Source organism: Nannobrachium achirus, assembly GCF_963921795.1.
Source record: "Nannobrachium achirus genome assembly, chromosome: 16".
Classification (NCBI taxonomy): Eukaryota; Metazoa; Chordata; class Actinopteri; order Myctophiformes; family Myctophidae; genus Nannobrachium; species Nannobrachium achirus.
In genome coordinates, this window is record NC_137823.1 from 7,074,861 (window position 1) to 7,097,905 (window position 23,045).

Sequence of the window (23,045 nt, forward strand, 5' to 3'; positions counted from 1 at the left end):
CTTACAATTTCAATATAATAAATGTCTTTAATTGCTTTATTTGTCTTATGTTTGACAGAGTGCTCATCCTGCAAGTTTCAGCGTCCTCTGGAAGGTGGCCGATCTGCAAGCTCACAGCACGGCGCGGAGACGCGGATGCGAGCTGCTGTGAGCTTGTAGATGGGCCACTTTTGGCACGCAACACCGTGTGATGAGGAAGGGTTAGCCACGGATGGCTTGACTCCGGGAGGTGAAAACGGGAGGATTTTACACACGGTCCGTGTCACTCCGTGTGTAACAAACAACCGGTTTGTTTTGTGGGCTAACGCTATACAATGGACGTTAAGTGGCAGGGGAAAGTGTTAAGTTGGCAAACGATATTGAAGTGTTTCCATGAAAAGATTTTGCGAATACGCCTTAAATGCGCATTAAGAGGCTTTATGGAAACGCCACTTATGTCTGTGATCGATTGAGAGCACTACCAAAGCTGCAGTTCCACTAGCATCCTGCGGGTGTCACAAGGAGAGATCATGCATTTAATGTACTTTTTTTTATTCATTACTTACAATACATTTTACATGTCAAAAGGCAAAGAGCACAACTCGAAATAAAGGAAAAGAAAAGCAAGGGTGAAACGGATCCAACTACAAAATAACTTATTCACAACGTAGCATTTTTACATGAAACTACAACTAAGCAGGTTTTAAAGTTAAAAGTTAAATAAAGAGTTAAATGTGCACTTTGTAGCGACAGGTTTACAAACACTGACTTATTTAATTTTTTTATCTGATCTTTTTTTTAGGAGAAAAATCTATGAACAAAATGAAGCAAGTGAGCTAAGATACACAAACACATCATGCTTAATATCTATCTATGCAGTCCATGCTGTGAGGTTAGCGTATTATTTACAGCTAATTAAAAGCAAATGTATTGTCATTTTCATCCTTTAACTTCCCAGATGTGAATAAAACATAACCCATATGTGCAAGCACATAACAAGAGCACACTGTAAAACATGTAACAGCTTTTTAACACTGCTCTCCTCCAATCAGACGCATGCAGCTCTCCTTTCAGAGCAGTTCATCCAATAGGAATGAAGACAACACTAGAATGGATGAGCAAATAGATATAATCATACCTTATATGGATAGGCTATGACCTTATTAATATAAATATATGAGCAGCTGAGTTCACCATAAAACTATGATTTCACTGTATCTAACGATGAATGTAACAACTAGGCTATTTAATGATCCCAAAATGTACACCGTTATATCTTACTGTATATCTAATTATCCCATTCGTCCATTCTTCTGCTTTTTTAATTTACTGAAACAGGAGGAAACGACTAAAAGAAAACAAGCAGTGAAGCAGGTGTTGCTATTTGATTTGGGTCTGGGGTTAGGTGTATTTGGGTCTGGGGTTAGGTGTATTTGGGTCTGGGGTTAGGTGTATTTGGGTCTGGAGTTAGGTGTATTTGGGGCTGGGGTTAGGTGTATTTGGGTCTGGAGTTAGGTGTATTTGGGGCTGGGGTTAGGTGTATTTGGGTCTGGAGTTAGGTGTATTTGGGTCTGGGGTAAGGTGTAGGTATGGGTATGTGGGAGCCGAGTTTAATTCACTTTGTCTCTTTCCAAACTACAATAGACGTCATTAAGAGTTTAACTCATTCGCTGCCTTTTCAAAATGGCTGCCAAGTACCAGGAAGCCAAAACATGTAATTTTCAGTGCACGGATTATGCACGCCCATGCCTAGATCATGCACCATGTGTGTGCACGCTGTTCACAGCTTTCAAACAAAAAAATCCGCTTGGAAATCCGTTCAGGCATTCATGAGATAGAAGCCATTATGTTTTCTTCAAATTTAAACAAACATGGCTGCCATGTTTGCAAAATGTGGTTGGTATGGGGGTTAAACATACAATTTCGCAATTGCGATCATGCATAGGCCTACTACATTTTTGGAGGTCCAAATTATTTATTTTTTTCAAAATGGCTCCCAACTCGGGAAACTCGGGCCCTGGCGGCCTTTAACAGGGGGGCAGCAAATGAGTTAATTCAGTTTGTCTGTTTCCAACTACAATAGACGTAATTAAGAGTTAAAATTCAGTTTGTATGCAGGTGTGTGTAGATTTGATTCAGGTGCAATTAGCGAATTAGGTTCAGGTGCAGGTATTTGATGAGCGCTTCAGTCAAAGTCTCGGTTGACCAGCACCAGCGGCGCCACCAGGGTCCACACATAGAGGGCGACACAGAGCCAGCTGGACGACATCTTCACCCACACTGAGGGCCACCTGCTGGTCATGGTCTGGTATGACGAGTCAGGGCTGAAACAGACAAACATTCATATCATTATATTATCTATCTATAAATGCGAGAAGTCTCTGCGTGTGTGTTTGTAATCCGTGTATCTCGAGAACCGTTCGTCCCACCGGCTTCAGATTCGGCACGCGCGCTCCCCGCCGCGGCACGGAGTGCAGTGCCGGGCCTCGACCCGACCCGACGCGCGGTTTTCCCTAACCGGCGCGAAACGTTCGGAATCTCCTTATGCGGGGCTGATTGTTGACATCAGGCTGTTCCGGAGGAAATCGGCGCAAAATCGGTCATTGTGACATCACTGCAGTGCCGGGCGCAAGCGCTGACTCATTGTGACATCACTGCAGTGCCGGGCCTTGCCTCGACCCGACAGATATCTCCGTATATGGGCATAAGACTGAGAACTCCATATATGGGCATATGGGCAGATACAGAGATCTCCATACAGTATATGGGCATACATAGACAGATATCTCCGTATATAGGCATAAAAGGGACACAAACCCTAGACCCGACAGATATCTCCGTATACTGAGAACTCCATATATGGGCATCTTGCCTCGACCCGACAGATATCTCCGTATATGGGCATAAGACTGAGAACTGAAATCGGTGCAAGCGCTGACTCATTGTGAGATTTGTGACATCACCTCATAAAAGGCTCTGACATCACGTACGCCACATGAGTCAACAAAAAATCTCTGTGAGTGTGTATGTATGTATGTAATCCGCGTATCTCGAGAACCGTTCGTCCCACCGGCACGCGCGTTCTCCATATATGGGAATAAAATGAATGCCCGTATGCGGAGCTGATGTCTGACATCAGAGTTTTCCACAACCGGTACTGTGTGTCCAGAGATCTTCATATATGGGCATAAGTGGACAAAGACAAACAGATGGTCAAAACGGGTCCTATGACAACAGGTATATTGGGGTTTGCATTAAAGGGTGGGGCATTCATGGGGTTTGCATTAAAGGGTGGGGCATTCATTCCCTATTTCAAATTCGGCACGCGCGTTCCCCACCGCAGCAGGTAGTGCAGTGCTCGGCCTCGACCCGACCCGATACACGATTTTCTGTAACCAGCACGAAAGGTTCGGATTCTGATGTCTGACATCAGGATTTTCCGGAACTGACACTGTGTCTGCATAGATCTCCATATATGGGCATAAAATGGATGCAGACAGACAGGTACAGATATCTCCATAAATGGGCATAAATGGACACAGGCAAACAGATGGTCAAAGATCTCCATATATGGGCATAAAGTGGACGCAGACAGACAGATACAGATATCTCCATATATGGCATAAATGGACACAGGCAAACAGATGGTCAAAACGGGTCCTATGACAACAGGTATAATGGGGTTTGCATTAAGTTTGTCTCCTCCTCCATCTGTTTGTCTGTGTCCCTTTATTCCCATTATGGAGATCTCTGTATCTGTCTGTGCCTCCGACTGTGTTGCAGACACAGTGCCGGTTCCCCCTTTAATGCAAACCCCATTATACCTATTGTCATAGGACCCGTTTTGACCATCTGTTTGAAAAAGCGACAGAGATCTCATATATGGGCATAAAATGGACGCAGATAAACAGATATCTCCATATATGGCATATATGGGCATACAATGGACGCAGAATCACAAAGTTCTCCATATACGGGCATAAAAGGGACACAGACAGACAGATACAGAGATCTCCATATATGGGCATAAAATGGACGCAGATAGACAGATATCTCCATATATGGGCATATAATGGACCCAGAACTATAACTGCAGTGATCTCTATATGGACATAAAATGGACGCCGACAGACAGACAGATACAGATATCTCCATATATGGGCATAAATGGACACAGGCAGACAGATGGTCAAAACAGGTCCTATGAAAACAGGTATAATGGGGTTTGCATTAAAGGGCGGGGCATTCATTCCCTATTTACATTGTTCCGAGTTGGCCAGGTCGCCGACTAGACGCTGGGCCGCCCGAAGGGCGGCCCAGCTTCTAGTCTATCTATAAATGCGAGAAGTCTCTGCGTGTGTGTTTGTAATCCGCGTATCTCGAGAACCGTTCGTCCCACCGGCTTCAGATTCGGCACGCGCGCTCCCCGCCGCGGCATGGAGTGCAGTGCCGGGCCTCGACCCGACCCGACGCGCGGTTTTCCCTAACCGGCGCGAAACGTTCGGAATCTCCTTATGCGGAAATCGGCGCAAAATCGGCGCAAGCGCTGACTCATTGTGACATCACTGCAGTGCCGGGCGCAAGCACTGAGTCATTGTGACATCACTGCAGGCAGATACAGGGGCCTAGCCTCGACCCGACAGACTGAGATCTCCATATATGGGCATATGGGCAGATACAGAGATCTCCATATATGGGCAATACAGGGGCCTTGCCTCGACCCGACAGATATCTCCGTATATGGGCATAAAAGGGACACAGACAGATATATCTCCGTATATGGGCATAAAAGGGACACAGACAGATATATGGGCATAAAAGGGACACAGACTGAGATCTCCATGACAGATATCTCCGTATATGGGCATAAAAGGGACACAGACTGATACAGAGAATGGGCATATGGGCAGATACAGAGATCTCCATATATGGGCATATGGGCATAAAATGGACGCAGATATATGGGCATAAAAGGGACACAGACTGAGATCTCCATATATGGGCATATGGGCAGATACAGAGATCTCCATATATGGGCATATGGGCATAAAATATGGACACAGATAGAGTATATGGGCATAAAAGGGACACAGACAGATACAGAGATCTCCATATAATGGGGTTTGCATTAAAGGGTGGGGCATTCATTCCCTATTTACATCGTTCCCGAGTTGGCCAGGTCGCAAACTCCATATATGGGCATAAATGGGCACAGGCAAACAGATGGTCAAACCAGGTCCTACAGAGATCTCCATATATGTCAGAAAATGGACGTAGACAGACATATCTCTCCATATATGGGCATAAATGGACACACGCAAACAGATGGTCAAAACGGATCCTATGACAACAGGTATAATGGGGTTTGCATTAAAGGGCGGGGCATTCATTCCCTATTTACATTGTTCCCGAGTTGGCCAGGTCGCCGACTAGACGCTCGGCCGCCCAAAGGGCGGCCGAGCTTCTAGTTGATATAATAGAGCTAAACACAGTATGTCTATAGCAGGGGTTCCCAGACTTTTTTATGAATATTTTTTAAATCCGAGGCACCCCTACATTATAATTTTCACTCCCAGCACCTTATATTTATAGCATATTGTCGTTGTCGGGTGGAAAAAAAAACGTTGTATTATCATCTATAAAATGCACTAAACTAGTGAAAACAGCAGATCTACAAGCACACAGTGTGCTTGTAGATCGGCTGTTTTCACTAGTTTTATGCAACAGTGTTGTATGATGAAGCAGGGCTTTGCTTTATCAAAAGACGTACACATTTGAAACTTGGAGATACAAGGTTTCTGCCCGACAGTGATGATATTTTATTGATTATGTTGCGAGGAAAACGTTGAGTTAATAGCCATTTTGGTTAGAACTGACTGAAAATAACTTTGTACTTCAAGTTTAAAACGATACTAAATATTAGTGTCCAAATAAATTCCAAATATTATCAAATGATCTCGCGGCACCCCTGGACTGCCGTCACGGCACCCCAGGGTGCCCGTCATGCCATCAACATGGATCTGTCCGATTTAGTGCCACCATCAGTTAACCATCATTAATATTAGGGATGTTACCTACCTGTACCAGTTGGTCAGAGTCATCATAATGTAGAGTGAAGCCAGGAACAGCATGAAGTGGAAGAAGGAATAGGAATAGGTCACTCCGTCCTTCTCGTTGTCCACAGCACGGTTCAAACCGCCTTCTGATTGGTCGCCATCGGAAAGGGGGCCGTCCTCGATCAGCGCCGACTCGTCACTGGTCAACGTCAGTTTGCTGACCTGAGCGTTGGACGAGTTACGGATACTGAAGACAAAGAAAATACACTTAATAATGAATGCTGAGTTAGAGACAAAGAAAATACCCTTAATCAGGGGTCTTCAACAGGGGGTCCGGGACCCCTAGGAGGTCCTCAGAGTTATTACAGGGGCTCCTCCAATTCTTTGTGTGATAGAAACCTTTTTTTCTCCCTTTTTATAATAACCACTTGAACCCTAGCGTCCTTATTGGGAGAACTTGAGCCAAAAATAGCAGATCTACAGCTTGTAGATCGGCTATTTTCGGCAAAGTGTTTTGGTGTAGTGGGGAAAAGAGCAGACTAAGTACAGAGTGAAAGGTCAAATGTATTAAGTATTGACGGTTCAAGTGGTTAAATATCTGAAAACACAAATTGACATGAATCCGAAAATACACTGATGATTGTGCTGTCAAACAATGAAACTATATGGTATCTATGTGTTGTGGGGGTCCCTGCTTCATCTCTCTCTCAACTAAGGGGTCCTTGGCCTGAAAACGTTGAAGACCCCTGCCCTTAATAATAAATGTTGAGACAGAAATTACAACACAATGTTTTACATTGGTCTCATTTCACTACAATACAGTCAACATAAAGCAAATCTAGTGGCTCAGGGTAGAAGACAGGGTTAAGATTAGTTTAGGATAGGGGTGTGTTTGATTAATCAATATGGCAATACAGTATATCGATTCATACTCCTGACGATAGGTGAATCGATAGAGGGGCTGCTGTATCGATATGGAATGAATTAATGATGACGATGCCACGACAGAGTGCAGTTCTAGTTTTAGTTGTAGAACCATGTGGTGTGTGTGTGTGTGTGTGTGTGTGTGTGTGTGTGTGTGTGTGTGTGTGTGTGTTTACCTGGAGTAGAGGACACACATGAGGAACAGGATCAATCCCACAATGCCTTGCGCGTCCCACCACTGAACCACCGGGGCACCGCCCACAGGAAGAGTGTCGTTTCCTCCAATCATCCCCAGGAGGCTGGGGTTACAATGACGATCTATAAATATATATATATACAAATATATTAGCATATATACAAATATATAAAAAATATATTAAATATATTAAAATATTAACATTATTTAAACCCAGGAGACTGGGGTTACACTGACAATCTGTTAATAATATATAAATATACTAACATATATATAAACGTATATTAAATAAATTAAAATATTAACATTATTTAGACCCAGGAGACTGGCCCCATTTAGGCCTAGAATTATTGAATGCTTTAACTATTGAAAAATAGCAGATCTACAAGCTCGCAGCGCGGCACCGAGTGCCGCAGAAACATAGGTTTTTCAAAAATCTTAGAAGGATTCAAAAGACACTTATAGAATCGGGTCAAAATTCTAATTTTCACGATTTTTCCAAAAAGAGCAGACATCTACAAGCTCTTTTTCAATAGTTAAAGCATAAAATAATGATACACAATAATGTGTACCCGTTCTAAATGGGTTAAGTTCAAACTTGGTTGTAACGTAAATGGCTTCTAAGTTAAGACATTACTAACATTTCAGCTGTTGCACCACACAAATTATTTCTAACGTATCTCTAAGTAATTACTAAATATTTACACCAGCCTTTTGGCAGCACTAAGTCCTTACTAAGTAACCTAGTACGTCTATGGGAGTAGAGCATCAAATAGTTATAAACTATAAAACTAACTAGTAGTTACTACACCTCTAGTGAGGACTTTACTCCCTGACTTAGGACAGAACTAACTAAACTAAATAGTACTTAACTAAACTAACTAGTACTTAACTAAACTAACTAGTAGTTACTAAGCCTCTAGTGGGAACCTGGTACAGAAGACTGGGGTTACATTTACGATCTGTTAAATATTTACTCATGTTATTTACATATATAATCAGACAGACGGACCAGGTTTGTTGGTCATAACAGACCAGGTCAGATACATGGTGTAGAGTTAGGGGTAGGGTTTAGGATAAGGTTTAGGGACCAGGTAGGGTTTAGGGACCGGGTAGGGTTTAGGTTAGGGTTCTAACCAGGTTCGTTGGTCATAGCAGACCAGGTCAGATACATGGTGTAGAGAGTGACCAGAGAAGACTGCAGCAATCCAGACCTGGGCTGGGTCTCCTGTGTACACACACACACACACACACACACACACACACATAATTAGTTATACTTTAACAAGGATTTTTATATAGATTTTTACAGCTGGGGCGCTCTAGCAGAAGGACACCTGCGGCTTATAGTCAGGTGCGGCTTATATATGTAAACATTTGTTTTTTGTTCTAAATTTAGCTGGTGCGACTTATAGTCCAGCAATTACGGTAATCTATCTATAAATGCGAGAAGTCTCTGCGTGTCTGTCTGTCTGTCTGTCTGTGTGTCTGTAATCCGCGTATCTCGAGAACCGCTCGTCCCACCGGCTTCAGATTCGGCACGCGCGTTCCCCGCCGCGGCACGGAGTGCAGTGCCGTGTCTCGACCCGACCCGACGCGCGGTTTTCCCGAACCGGCGCGAAACGTTCGGAATCTCCTTATGCGGGGTTGATTGTTGACATCAGGCTGTTCCGGAGGAAATCGGCGAAAGCTCTGACTCATTGTGACATCACTTCATAAAAGGCTCTGACATCACGTACGCCACATGAGTCAACAAAAAATCTCTGTGAGTGTGTATGTATGTATGTAATCCGCGTATCTCGAGAACCGTTCGTCCCACGGGCACGCGCGTTCTCCATATATGGGCATAAAATGAATGCCCCCATATATGGGCATAAAATGGATTGCAGACAGACAGATACAGATATCTCCATATATGGACATAAATGGACAGAGGCAAACAGATGGTCAAAGATCTCCATATATGGGCATAAAATGGACGCAGACAGACAGATACAGATATCTCCATATATGGGCATAAATGGACACAGGCAAACAGATGTTCAAAACGGGTCCTATGACAACAGGTGTGAGGTTTGCATTAAAGGGGGAACCGGCACTGTGTCTGCAACACAGTTGGAGGCACAGACAGATACTCCATATATGGGCATAAAATGGACGCAGATAGACAGATATCTCCATATCTGGGCATACAATGGACCCAGAACTATAACTGCAGTAATCTCCATATATGGACATAAAATGGACGCCGACAGACAGACAGATACAGATATCTCCATATATGGGCATAAATGGACACAGGCAGACAGATGGTCAAAACGGGTCCTAAAGGGCGGGGCATTCATTCCCTATTTACATTGTTCCGAGTTGGCCAGGTCGCCGACTAGACGCTGGGCCGCCCGAAGGGCGGCCCAGCTTCTAGTAATTAATAATAATTAGTATAATTACCTGTATTTGAGGCAGAATGCTCCCACACACAGCAACATGTTGCCACTTATAAACACTTTGTTTTCATTCATAATAATAATACTAATAATAATAATTAGTAATAATTAGTATTGATTACCTGTATTTGAGGCAGAATACTCAGGACAGAAGCACCCACACACAGCAACATGTTGACGCTGATAAACACTTTGTTTTCGGTGCATCCGTCTGCGTGGGTGTAGTACACATAGAACACCACCAGGGACACCAGAGAGAGGGCGTAGTTCACTGTGGTGGCAGACAGGAGCGCTGTAGAGACATGACAGGGTCAAAGGTTAAAGGTCATGGCAGGTCACCGGTCAGCCCTCCACGTATTTACCGATCCACACGTTTCCTGTTTCCATCAAGGAATAATGGAGGAAGAGACATCAAGAGGCATCATGGGAGGAGGAGACACATGGGTGCCAAACTGCAGCCTTAAAGGGCAAGTTCACCTCTGGGACAACCAGATCTTATTTTATTGTTGTTTGGGACAAGATCAACACGATCCTGAGTTATTTTTTGTGTTTCAGCATGAATGATGATGCATTTTGCATCATATGATGCAACAAGGGCTCCTCATGCATAGAAGGAAGCATGACCAGGCGCGGCAGAGGGAGAGCAGAGCCCAGGATTATATAGGCAATTGGCACTGGGTGAAAAATGGGTTAAAAAAAAACAAAGAAAAAAAAGAAGAAAATAAAATGTGATATGTCTTCTTTTATATTCCTGAAGCGATGATATGACGAAGGTCTCAGTATAAATAGTGTTTGTTTATGAGCTGATCTAGCCGGTGGCTCCATTCACTGTCATGTATGTCATCGGTGAGAGTTTTGGCACCGATGGTGAGCGTCATGTCCGGTCGATGGCGCATCCCCGGCGTCACGTGTTTCCTTTCCTCTTTATTGGCAATTGTGCCGAATGCTCACCGTGAAACATGATTTATGAGACATGCGCATGCAACCGAAGTCTCCACTCCCCGTCAAAATAATGCGCTGTGTTCTCGTCTCGAGGGAACTGTGATTACTGAGTGAAGTCTAATAGTCTCCAATGAGTGCAACCGTGGTTGTCTTAGGGCATTCATCAACTATTCGAATCACTATTCGATGTTGTTCACCGAAGTCGAATATCCGCTTGTTTTAATTTTTTTATTGTTTTCTCTTTAATATAAATATAGTTTATAAAGCTTGGCTAGATAGGAAGTCATAAGAATGAGTTGTCAATACCCCTGGTGGATGAATTTGTAATGCTCTATACCAGGGGTTCTCAAACCTTTTTAGGCCATGACCCAGAGGTCTTCGGACCTGCCCGAGATCCGAAATTACCCGCGATCCGAACCGCCCCGAGCCGGGTAACGGGGCCGTTTTCGAGCTTTTACCGCGGGGCGGGCCGGGGCCGGGGCCGTCTGCCCCGGTTCCCCGGGTATCTCCTGTTACCCGAGTGGAGCCGAGACAGGCCGAGATTGAAGTGAAAGCGAACGCAACAACTGCACCAAATAGATAACGCCACACGATGGCACTAAAGATGCAGCATGTAATCTGTTGCATTGGTTGTGAGAACTGACTCACTCAGTCACAACAACACTGACTGTATCAGTTGGATTGTTATTATTATCAAAGATATTAACGTAACGTTTTGGTTAACGGTTTACAATGGAGTTGTCATTGCGTGTTGTCATGCTCTGCAGAGCAAAATGGACACTCAAAGCAGAAAGATATAATGAACAACACATGCGACAGAAAACGATAGCATTAGCATTTGCTAGCCAAAGAAGAAGGAATAAAAACATGGATTTATTTGTATTTACAAACTGTCCGCATTGACTTACTGGTCTGGGAAAAGATCATCTTTTGGCGAGAGGCACAGCGCCGCTGACAGCAACAGCAGCACCGTGGCGACGTTAGGTAAGAAATATGTCTGATACAACTCTTAATATAATAACGTTGGCATTCTTTCATTTCGGGGCGACAGGTTCGGGTCTCGGATCTCCCGTTCTGCTCGGGTTTCGGATCCAATTTTTCTAATAACAGGCGGGGCCGTTCGGATCGGATCCATCACGTCTCGGGGCTGATCGGGTAACGGTTCTCAAATTCCAAATGATAGACGGGGCCATATGGGTCCGGGTCCATTTCCCCCGGGTCCTTTTGGGTTCGGGTAGTTCAAATTGGACCCGTGAAGACCTCTACCATGACCCCCCAAAAAAAACATATTTGAAATAGGGACCCCCACCCAGACAAGCCCTTGGAATTGTGGGTATTACATTTAATGTGACTCTGTTCCGCAGATAAATATTGTGAAAATAGCAGATCTACATGCTGACAACGCCTCGCCTTGCGAGCATGTAGATCGGCTATTTTCACAATGTTCGCCTCTTGCTTACTTAATATTTGACAGTTTGACCAGTACTGTCGAATATTCGACTATTCAAATACTTTGAGGTCGAATAATTCAAAAACTAAAAATCACTGTTCGTGAATGCCCTAGGTTGTCTGTCTGCCCCTGTGTCCCAAAACCTCCACCGCTCTGTCTGTCTCATTGTTTACTAGTAGCCGCATCCCGCATGTCTCTGCATTCGCTTCCTGACATAAACTACGGAGTGCACAGAGGCTCAAACATCACCGTATTAATCGTGTGTTAAAAAAAATAACAGCGTTAAAGGGATTTTGCGTTAATTAGTTAATAACACGTTAACTTCGACAGCCTTAATTTATACTGTATACGTAATATATAATATTTGACAGTGTATTTACCTGCATACCAGCAGCGAGAGTTCCCCTCCTCCATCTTCTCCACCCAGGACTCGTTCCAGGAATGAGCGAAATCAATGAGCAGAACCAGCTGTATGAGGATGAAGCAGAACGCTCCGGCCATGCCGATGTAGAACCACACTGTAAAATAGAACAACATAACCATACCGATGTAGAACCAAACTTTTGTTGTCCGAGTGAATCAACGAGGGAGTTTTTTAAATCTAAATTTCGCATCCACTGGGCCAAGCAAAGCACTCTGATCGGCTACTTCTCCCTTTGCGTTTGTTTTCTCTTCTTGGTTGGTGCATTGCTATGATCGGTATGCCCGAAACTGAAGGTTCTGTGGTGCAAAAACTAAGTGCGATTAAAATGTGTTATTTTTTTTTTTAAATCTCTATGGTAAAAATTAATGGCTGATCTTTTAGTGGCACCAGTGAACCACACCCACTGCTAATGGTTTACTTCATGACTTTATGCATTTTCATGAATTTCAGTAGATCTTAATTACCGGTGGTGAAATAAGGAAGACTTAATGTTTTAAATGAATTAATGTAGTTACCGGTGGTGAAAGGTCCCTCCGGGATGAAGAAAGCTCCCACAGTGATGGCCACGGTGGCAGCAAACTTAAAGAACCAAAACCTGGAAGAAAATAAATATCAAGATATTATTTGTCATCATCACAAAAAAGTGCTTTCCATGTGCTATTCCAGGCGTTCCCAAACTTTTTTGTCTCAGGGCACCCCTACATTATAATTTTCACTCCCAGCTAGGGATGTCACCGAATAATCGATTTTCGAATAATCGATCGATTAATCAATATTCGATTTTAATATTTCATAATCGAAAATCAAAAAAAAATATATATATATATATATATTTTTTTTTTCGTTTTCTTTTTTTTTTTCTTTTTTTTTAATACTATTTTTTGGCTTAGTTAGTTAGTTTCAACCAAAATATAGGCTAACAATAGTATTAATGATAATAGTAAATGGCCATTGATTTATTATTCACACCAGCACCAACTGTAAACTGTGTAGAGTGAAGGAGCACAGCAGAGTGGCTGCCTGCTACACACTCCCCTCCCCCCCTGTCTCAGACACAGGTGTGATTGATTCAGGCTTGATTGTTTGGTACTTGGTGGCCATCATCAAAGAAAAGGGAAAACAGCGTCCTCTGTATTGTAAGCATCACAGAATCTGTTCTTGAGAGATTAGGTGAACAGTACACTGACACACTAAAAAGAAAGATGAAGAGTAGTAGTTAGGTTACCAATTACCTGAAGAGCCATGTTGTACATATGTAAATGTGCATTGAAATCCAGTAAAAAAAAAACGAAAAACAGAAGAAAGAAAAACGTTTTTTATTTTTTTTATTTGTTTTTAATAAAAAAATAATAATAATTAATTATCGATTTTCGAATAATATTTGATTATTGCTATAGAATAATCGATTTTGATAAAGGTCCATTTTTGACATCCCTACTCCCAGCACCTTATATTTATAGCATATCGTCGTTGTCGGGTGGAAACCTTTTATGTCCAAAACCGTTCGTTTTGTATTTATCATCTATAAAACGGACTAAACTAGTGAAAAAAGCAGATCTACAAGCACACAACGCCTCGCATCGCGATCGGCTGTTTTCACTAGTTTTGTGCAACAGTCTTATATAATGAAGCTGGGCTTTGCTTTACCAAAAGACGGACAAACTTGAAACTTGGAGATACGAGGTTTCTGCCCGACAGTGACGATATTTTAGTGATTACGTTGCGAGGAAAACATTGAGATAATAGCCATTTTGGTTAGAACTGACTGAAAATAACTTTGTACTTCAAAGTTTAAAATTATATTTTTTCAAGTGTCCAAATAAATTCCAAATATTATCAAATTATCTCGCTGCACCCTTGAACTGCCGCCACAGCACCCCAGGGTGCCCCGTCACCCACTTTGAAAACCCCTGGGGTAGGGTATTGTGCAGCGCAGCTCGAGGGTCTTGGCTGCAGTGTGTTTATATGTGGTGGGGTAGGTTTTAGGGTTTTAGTTATAAATGTACTGCGATGCCTTGCTGGGAGTACGTGGGAAGCAGACAGAGACACTCAGTTAATGATATACAGAGCCATGATCCCATCAGCCTTTGATTATGGGTGCTTGGCCTATGGAGCTGCAGCCAAAACTAACCTGGCAGCACTGGATAGAGTGCAGGCAAAAGCGCTGAGAGTGTGTAGTGGGGCGTTTTGCTCAACCCCAATCCCAGCCTTGCTGGTGGAGATGGGAGAAACACCCCTAGCATTAAGGAGAAGGAAGCTAGCCTTACACTACGTATCCAGGCTTTATGGGCATGATCAAGCCCACCCAGGCAGACAGTTGCTGGAGGAGCGCTGGGAGTGGGGAGGTGGGGAAGGCGGGCGCTTTGTATACAGAATAAGAACGGAGGAGGAGGATCTGGGACTGAGTGGGGTACACAGGGGTACGGCAGTGGGTCTGGAGGTTGACTTTAACTCTCAAATACCTGGAACGCGCCCGAGTCGCGGTATATTTTAACCACTTTAACCATTATTTTATGCTTTAACTATTGAAAAATAGCAGATATACAAGCTCACAGCGCGGCACCGAGTGCCGCGCTGCGAGCTTGTAGATCTGCTATTTTTGAAAAATCATGAAAATGTGTGCACGTCTTTGAATATCTTTGACCCGACTTCTAAATCCTTCCCCTAAATCATGTTGTTCTCAAACTTTTTTATGTCAAGGACCCCCAAAATTACAGGTATATTTGGCCGCGGACCCCTATCTCAAAATATGTTGTTCCAGGGACCACCCAGAAGCAAATATTTGAGTTACAAATGTTCGCTTTTAAATAGATATATTCAAAGACTTGCAAAGAAATATCATGATTTTTCAAAAATAGCAGATCTACAAGCTCGCAGCGCGGCACCGAGGAGCTTGTATATCTGCTATTTTTCAATTGTTAAAGCGGTCAATAGTCCTAGGCCTAAATGGGTTAAGATTGCTGAGACGAAGAGGGAGAAGGGTAGAGGAGACCCAGAGGATTTGGTGAGGGAGAGGATGAGGGAGAAATGGGCAGACCACATACAAATATTCACAGATGGTTCTATGGATCCAAACAGTAAAAAGGTGGGGTTCGCGGTCCACATTCCCTCCCTGTGGATCACCCGGAGCAGACGGCTATCAAATGGGGTTTCAGTCTTCACCTCAGAAGTAGTGGCCTTAATATAGGGGTGGGCGATATGGTGATAATTATCGTTGAGACGATACAATGTCTCCACGATATGCCTTTTCAGAGGTATCGCATATATCGTGATACAATTGAGGGAGCCTTGTAAATACAGAGATTCATTGCAGAATTCAATTTAAACCTGCATCAAAATCATCAGTTCTCAAACTTTAAAATGTCAAGGTCTCCACTTAACTCTGACAGTATACAAATGAAACCAAATGGACCTGTAAGGGTCCATTTGGTTTCATTTGTATACTGTCAGAGTTACATACTTTCAAAGTTCAATTTAGACCTCCCAAAAGGAACCCAGAGAGTCTAGTTTTTGTCAAGTAACTTGAAAAATAACCATAAAAACCAACGTGAAATAGAATCGTGATAAAATCGTGTATCGTGATACAGCTTGGGAAAATATTGTGATATTGTATTTTTCCATATCGCCCACCCCTACCTTAATATGGGCAGTAAATTGGGTTGAGGAAGTGGGGCCGCAGCAGCTGCTCGGACTGCAGCATCTGCTCGGACTCGGAGGCTGCGCTTATGGCTCTGCAGGGGGGGAGGTCACGGGTCAGACCGGACCTAATCTGTGAACTGCTAACTGCACTATATAGAGTAGAGCGAGCTGGAACCAGAGTGGGGTTCATGTGGGTCCCAGCCCATGTGGGGGTGGAGGGCAACGAGGCTGCTGATTTGGCAGCCAAAGAGGCCCTGGGTAGGGAGGAGGTGGATGTGGGCATAGCCCTGGGTATCTCTGAGTACCGAAGCAAAATAAAGGAGGAGATAATTAGGAGGTGGCAAAACGAATGGGAGGGGGAAAAAAGAGGAAGGTTTTAAATATGGCATACAAAATAGTGTTAGGGCAGGGAACATCACCCTAGGGAGCAACAGAAGGGAGCAGGTGATAATGGCAAGACTAAAGTTTGGACATTGCGGGCTAGCCAGCTGTCTGAAAACAGTTGGGAAACATCTGGATGGGCTGTGCGAGTGTGGGAGAGCAGAGACTATCATTCATGTACTTTTCGAGTGTGAGAAATATAGAGAAGAGAGGGCTCAGCTGCGTGAAGAAATGGAGGCTATTGGAATCTCTACCATGGATTATAGGACACTGTTCAGTTTGGCGAAAGGAGCATCATGCTGTGGAGAGGAGCATTCTGGCTTTCCTCCGCAACTCAGACCTCTATCAGAGGATATAGGAACTGTAAGGCGTGCAATGGGGCTGTTAAGTATGACATCATTTTGTAGGCAGAGGAGAATTTCTGCCCCCAGTTTCCGTGAATCTTTTTACTATTTACACATTTTTCTTCTCTTTGTTGTTGAAAGGAAAGTGTTAGAATTATACTTTAGTCGTTATTTTTGTCTCGGATCTGTTGAAATAGCGAGGGACAGAAAATGCTCTGGGGGCAGAGTTCTCCTCTGCCTACAAAATGATGTCACGGCTTAAAAGCCCCATACCACCCTGAACTGTGGAGGGCAGTAATACGCGAAAGCGTCAACACTGCCGAAAACCCCAAAAGAAGAAGAAGAAGAAAGATTTTAGTTAGGGTAGGGTTTTAGGGGTTAGGGTACACAGTAACTCACCCGTTGTGCAGCGCAGCTCGAGGGTCTTGGCTGCTCTTCACTTTGATCATCAGCAGAGAGAAGAGCAGGAAGAACATGGACATCCCAAAACAGGTCCTATAGACCGCCTTGTATCCAACCAGGACATCACAGTTGACATGTCCTTCTACCAAGCCTCCTTCACAGAACCCTGGAATCTGTAGAAATATAACATATCGTTGTTGTTGTTGTTGTTGTTGTTGTTGTTGTTATTATTATTATTATAGATAAACAGCAGGGATGTCACTAACGGTTAATTTAGTAACCGGTTAGCCGTCAGCATTAACCCCCCCCCCACAGAGGCATTTATATGCAAATATCCTGGCCAGTGACATTGTAATACTAAACAATAGGATTTAATGGTGATGTTAATGTGGGAAAAAAGAACAGGAAAAATAATAATAACATTTTTTTTTATATATATATATTTAAAACATGTTGCCAAAAAGCATCACTGGGCCTTGCAGGGTTAATGAGCAGTTGTTTTGTTTTGTCCACATTCAACTCTAGAAAGTGAACGATCTTCAATGCATTGCATTTGTAAATGCAGGCTTGACATTAACTTTTGGAGTGCATTTCCCATTCACTTGCCCGGGCACAAAAGTCACTTGTCCTTGACTGACATTTCACAGTGATGTATTTCTTAAATGCATGCATAGGAGTCAGACATCGAAATAGAATGAATAACAAAAGGACTGCTAACGAGCCCCCTTGCTCCCTCCCAGTGTCGTCAGTTCAGAAAAAGCTAAGGTATGGCAACATGACTGGTGTCTTGCATGCGTGCCTTCGCCGTGTGCAAGACACCAGTCATGTTGCCATACCTTAGCAACAGGCATGATACAGTATATTTATTTTAAGAAGTACATTCAATTTTTCCCCCTGTTTCAGTGTTTCTACGGTTTCTTGGGCTGGATATGGCAGCCTGGAACGGTTGTTCAAGTGCAGCTAAACTTGGCATGTTAGTAAACGTGCCACAATTAACAATAATACATTGCACCTGTGCAGCTGACCTGGGAATATTCCATTTTGTCAAGTGACCAATTTTGCATTTGTAGTTATTTTACTGTAATTTAACAACACAATAACCAGCACAGATAGACAAAGAGACATTCATGGATTTATATTTAAAAGTAACTTTTATGTTCCCCCCTGGACCCAGGGTATGGCAGCTGCATACCCCTGCCATACCCAATTGACCCCCCTTGCTCCCTCCACTCCATATATAGTCAGTCCATAGTCTGCATACAGCACAAAGCTGCCAGGAGCGACACAGAAAAAGTGAAACCAATTGAGAGCATGTTCAAAAGGACCTTTTACTTGTCCCGGACGACAGGACAAACCTTAATGTGAAGCCCTTAAATACATTGTATTATTCTGGCTGACCACACGCACGCACGCACGCACGCAGACAGACAGACAGCTGTCTCACCTTCTTGAGTTGTCCCTCCATTCCGGGCATCAACATGATACAGGAGGTGGCCACGCCCAGTAACAGGAAGAAGGCGTAGATTAGACGAGTGACCGTGGAGTTGTTCCCACTGGGACAACAACTGGACAGCAGACAGGGGGCGCTACCGCACAGGCATGGTATCTGTAATGCATTGATATAACATAGCACTATCCATTATACTGTCATATGAATATATTGTAATGTTTACTGGGAGTCTGGGACAACAACTGGAGAGCAGACAGGGGGCGCTACCGCACAGGCATGGTATCTGTAATACATTAACATAACATAGAACTATCCATTATACTGTCATATGAATATGTTGTAATGTTTACTGGGAGTCTGGGACAACAACTGGAGAGCAGACAGGGGGCGCTACCGCACAGGCATGGTATCTGTAAGATTTTCAGCTTCGGGTTTTTCGTGAAATTATTTGTTTTTCTCTGTTACAAACAGGTCACTAAACAACAATAGCCCAATATAATGCAAGTCGCTCCCCTCCTCTTCAAACAATTATTAATAGGCTAATATAATGTAAATCGCTCCCCTCAAGCTCACAACGTAAACACTACAGAACTCTACCCACCCAATACAATTTTAAGGTATTTGGTAATTCAGTTTTGTCTTTTTTTGGGGGGCTCTGGTTCCCCAGGCGGGCTCCCTAACCATTCAGCTATGCCTATATCTGTTATGAAAACAGACAACATCTGGACTCTTTTATGGAGAGAATAAAGTTAACTACGGGTCAAATAACCTTCTGGGACGGAATCCTCCTTTATTATACAAATGAATATACTGTGTTATATTTAGTTTATATGTACATGCAGTGTTATAATTAATATAGGCCTACATGTATAGTTTTATATTTAATATGAACTGATCTATTGCAACACTGTTGTTGTTGTTTCAAGTCAACATTATTTCTGAGAAGTGTGTGTGTGTGTGTGTGTGTGTGTGTGTGTGTGTGTGTGTGTGTGTGTGTGTGTTGCAATCCTTGATCTAATAATAACCACAGCCATGAGGACATAAACATGTTGCAAAAACCATAGCTGCATTTCATGCAAACTATTAATACAATATTCAATGAATAAATACATCAAAATACAAATCCTATCATTATATTGCATCAACGGATCCGACGTGACACACGCACACACACGCAAACGCACACGCAGACACACACCATGACGAGGCAACTACTAACGGACGGTGATAATCTCATTAAACAGGATGATAAAATAAAAACAACATGGCCTTATATTACATTATAATAATGGAGTGAATATATTACATTATGAACGGTAATAACGAGTGAATTAAAGCCACAATAACATTAATATTTAAAAAAAAAACAATGTCTCTGTTTTCACAATCACAACATCAGTGAAAACAAACAGGAGGATGTTCGGATTTAAACAACATTTAAATAATAACAGCTTTTAGTTTTACCGGTAGTTTAAACTACATTCATATAATAATATAAAGATAACGTTTAAAACGGCTTAAACCACGTTAATAACACAACGATGACGTGAATAAAACGAGGCCTTTGTTGTGTTGTGATGGTCGTTCACAACAACACGGAATAAAAGACGAGTTAAAATAATACAAGTATTTAAATGACAGTTGTATTATTAACTACATTTATAACATAGATATCATTAATAACAGCTATAGTTTACAATCTAAAGATAGCACGAATAAAACGAGGCCTTTGTTGTGTTGTGATGGTTAAATGGTCGCTCTGCGTTCCAAAACAACAGAGAATAATAAAAGACGTGTTAAATGTAAGTATTTAAATTGTATATTTACCCAGCTGGCCATGGAGCAGAGGCCCAGCACGGCTCCCATGATGACGAATTAAAAGTGATAAATACGAAGATTTAACGATATTAAAGATATTATTTATAATGTTTAGAGGAGAGAGAGAGGGAGAAAGATGGAGTCGGGAGGAGATCTGCTATTTAGGGTTGCCAGTTCTGAGAGGAAGACAAGCATCTCTGCTCCATAGCAGTTCGCTTTAACACTACGTCACTATGACGTCCCTATGTCACTGATGATCCGCTGCGCTGCAGGAAGCCTGCTCAGCCGCTCTTCTGTAGTAAAAATAACAAATACACTTTCTCTACTCACCAAAACAAGGAGTGTTTTATGGTGTGTAGTGGCAACACTCGGAGCCCCCACCTCACGTCTAAAATGCACTTTATGGACAGAAAAGATGAGATTTCACCAGAGGTTTTTGCTACTCCACAGCGCCCTCTACAGATCCTGTCAATATAAATGTCCATTGAGCAGATGTTCACCTTCAGGTGAAATATCAGCTTTTCTGCCCATAAAGTGTATTTTAGACGTGAGGTGGGGGCTCTAGTAAATGTAGTAGGCTAGGCCTAGTAAATGTTTGGATCCAAGATGTAGTGGAGTAGAAGTAAAAGTAGCCTATTGGAAATTGGAAATACTCAAGTAAAGTACAAATACCTCAGAATTGTAAAAGAAGAAGAAAAAAAAAAAAAAAGCCCAGGTCGCTTATAATAAACCGACGTGGCAACCCTGGCTCTGTTGTTTAGTTCAGCTCACCGGACGTCCGGTTCAGCTGGTCTGACTGACCTTCAGAATAAAACCTGTTTACCTCAATGTATCCAAAATAGAGGCTTTGCTGCCGCCTTGTGGTGAACACGGTAAATAGCAGAGTCACAGAAAGACAGGAGTTAAAATCAAATGTTTCTGCGTTCATAAGATGTTTATACATTATTAATGCTATTAATTAATGCTACAAATGCTAATATTAAAAATGCTAATGCACACACTTAGCGAGCTGCAGGCACACTTAAAATTGTGTAGGAATTTTCTTTTCAAGTATAATATATATAATATGGGCTATATATATATATATATATATATATATATATATATATATATATTATATATATAATTAGCCCAGCCTTACCCTCCCCTAGACCCTTCTTTGTAGTTATTTCTTTTCTGACTATATCTACTGCATAGTAGGCTACTGTGTTCTATCCGTCTGTCATTCAATGTTAGTCTAAATGAGATACTTAAATGGTTACCTGTGCAAATAAACCAAGTGCTTTCTAGCATCTCCTTTTAGTTGACCTTCTACCAGTGAACTGTACCGTCATGAAACTGTACCTTTTTCCTATGCAAACTTTTAATAAAGCCTTCAATCAATCAATCAATCAACCAATAAAAAGGTTTTATATGAGGCCCATTCTAAATGACAGGATCTTTAATAAAACGGTGTTTCTCTTAATATGAACTACACCGACACTATCTATCTACCTATCCATCTATTTATTTGTATTTATCCATATCAGTGGTTCCCACACATTTTAGCTTGAGACCCAAAAGAGGAATAGACGTTTGTCCGGTACCCACACTACTACACCAGTGAAAACAGCAGATCTACAAGCTCACGACGTGTGTCATAAGCTTGCAGACCAGCTATTTTCACTACTTAAACATTTGGGTTCCAACTCATAGAATTTCTTTGATTTTACTGAAATTAATGATTGAATTTTATCAAAAAATGTAATGTAGGAAACAAAAATCGCACCTGTGCGAAGTGAGCGGTGCAAACTAATTCCTGCGTGAATCAGTGTTGATAGGCATGCATGGCAATATTGTTTTTGTTGTGTATGATGTCAGTCTAGAGGTCTGCTCAGACTATATAAGTCTTTATCGTCATTTCTCATCAGTTAGTTGACCAAGCTATGGATTGTAACTTGTAAGTGTCTATAGTGTAATGATAAGTGACCTTATTTACCTCCAGAGGCGAGAAGAGGCCAAAAGATGAATATTTTAGTTTTTCAAAGTCTGTTCATTTGTATTTTAAACTTGTATTAGCTGCCCATCATTTATAACCTGTAAGATTTTCCACAGCCTGTCTAAAAGTGTGGTTATTTTATCGCTTATAAGTGATATTCATCTAATACAATTTTGAAATTCAAGGTTAGCACCGCTCAATAATTTTTTATGACGTATTTTACGCGGCCTAAACGCGTTATGACGTATTTTACGCGGCCTAAACGCGTTATGACGTATTTTACGCGGCCTAAACACGTTCTAAATCAGGGTTAACCAATCGGGTGCCTCTGTGACTATGACATCATGGACAGATCAACAGAATCGAAGTGTTTCATTGGTCTAGCGAACTCATGTCATCATCATTTGTGACATCATAGTTTTGGTAAAAAAGCGGTCTATAGGAGCGGTTAGCACCGCTCAAAAAAACAAAAACAAAGGCCGCTCAAAAAAACAAAAACAAAGGGTCCCGACCCAGTGCTTGGGAACCAAGGGGAGCAAAGCTTATATTTTCTTCATATTCTAACATTGTAAACCTTGTGAGGTAGTCAGTAAATGTGTTAAATAAAAGAGCAATGGA

The 23,045-nt window shown here is 42.2% G+C and overlaps 1 protein-coding gene across 1 annotated transcript; it reads right to left on the reverse strand.

The window, feature by feature from the left end:
* Positions 1 to 531: 531 nt before the first annotated feature.
* LOC308300552 (serine incorporator 1-like) lies at positions 532 to 20,608 on the reverse strand. Its single transcript, XM_080744412.1, has 10 exons — positions 20,459 to 20,608; positions 18,626 to 18,787; positions 17,179 to 17,354; positions 12,931 to 13,010; positions 12,372 to 12,509; positions 9,722 to 9,891; positions 8,293 to 8,383; positions 7,136 to 7,277; positions 6,058 to 6,282; positions 532 to 2,303 (listed from the first exon to the last, which is right to left on the reverse strand). Exons 1-10 carry the CDS (start codon positions 20,495 to 20,497, stop codon positions 2,165 to 2,167), a joined length of 1,362 nt encoding a protein of 453 aa, XP_080600538.1. The 5' UTR covers positions 20,498 to 20,608; the 3' UTR covers positions 532 to 2,164.
* Positions 20,609 to 23,045: the final 2,437 nt, after the last annotated feature.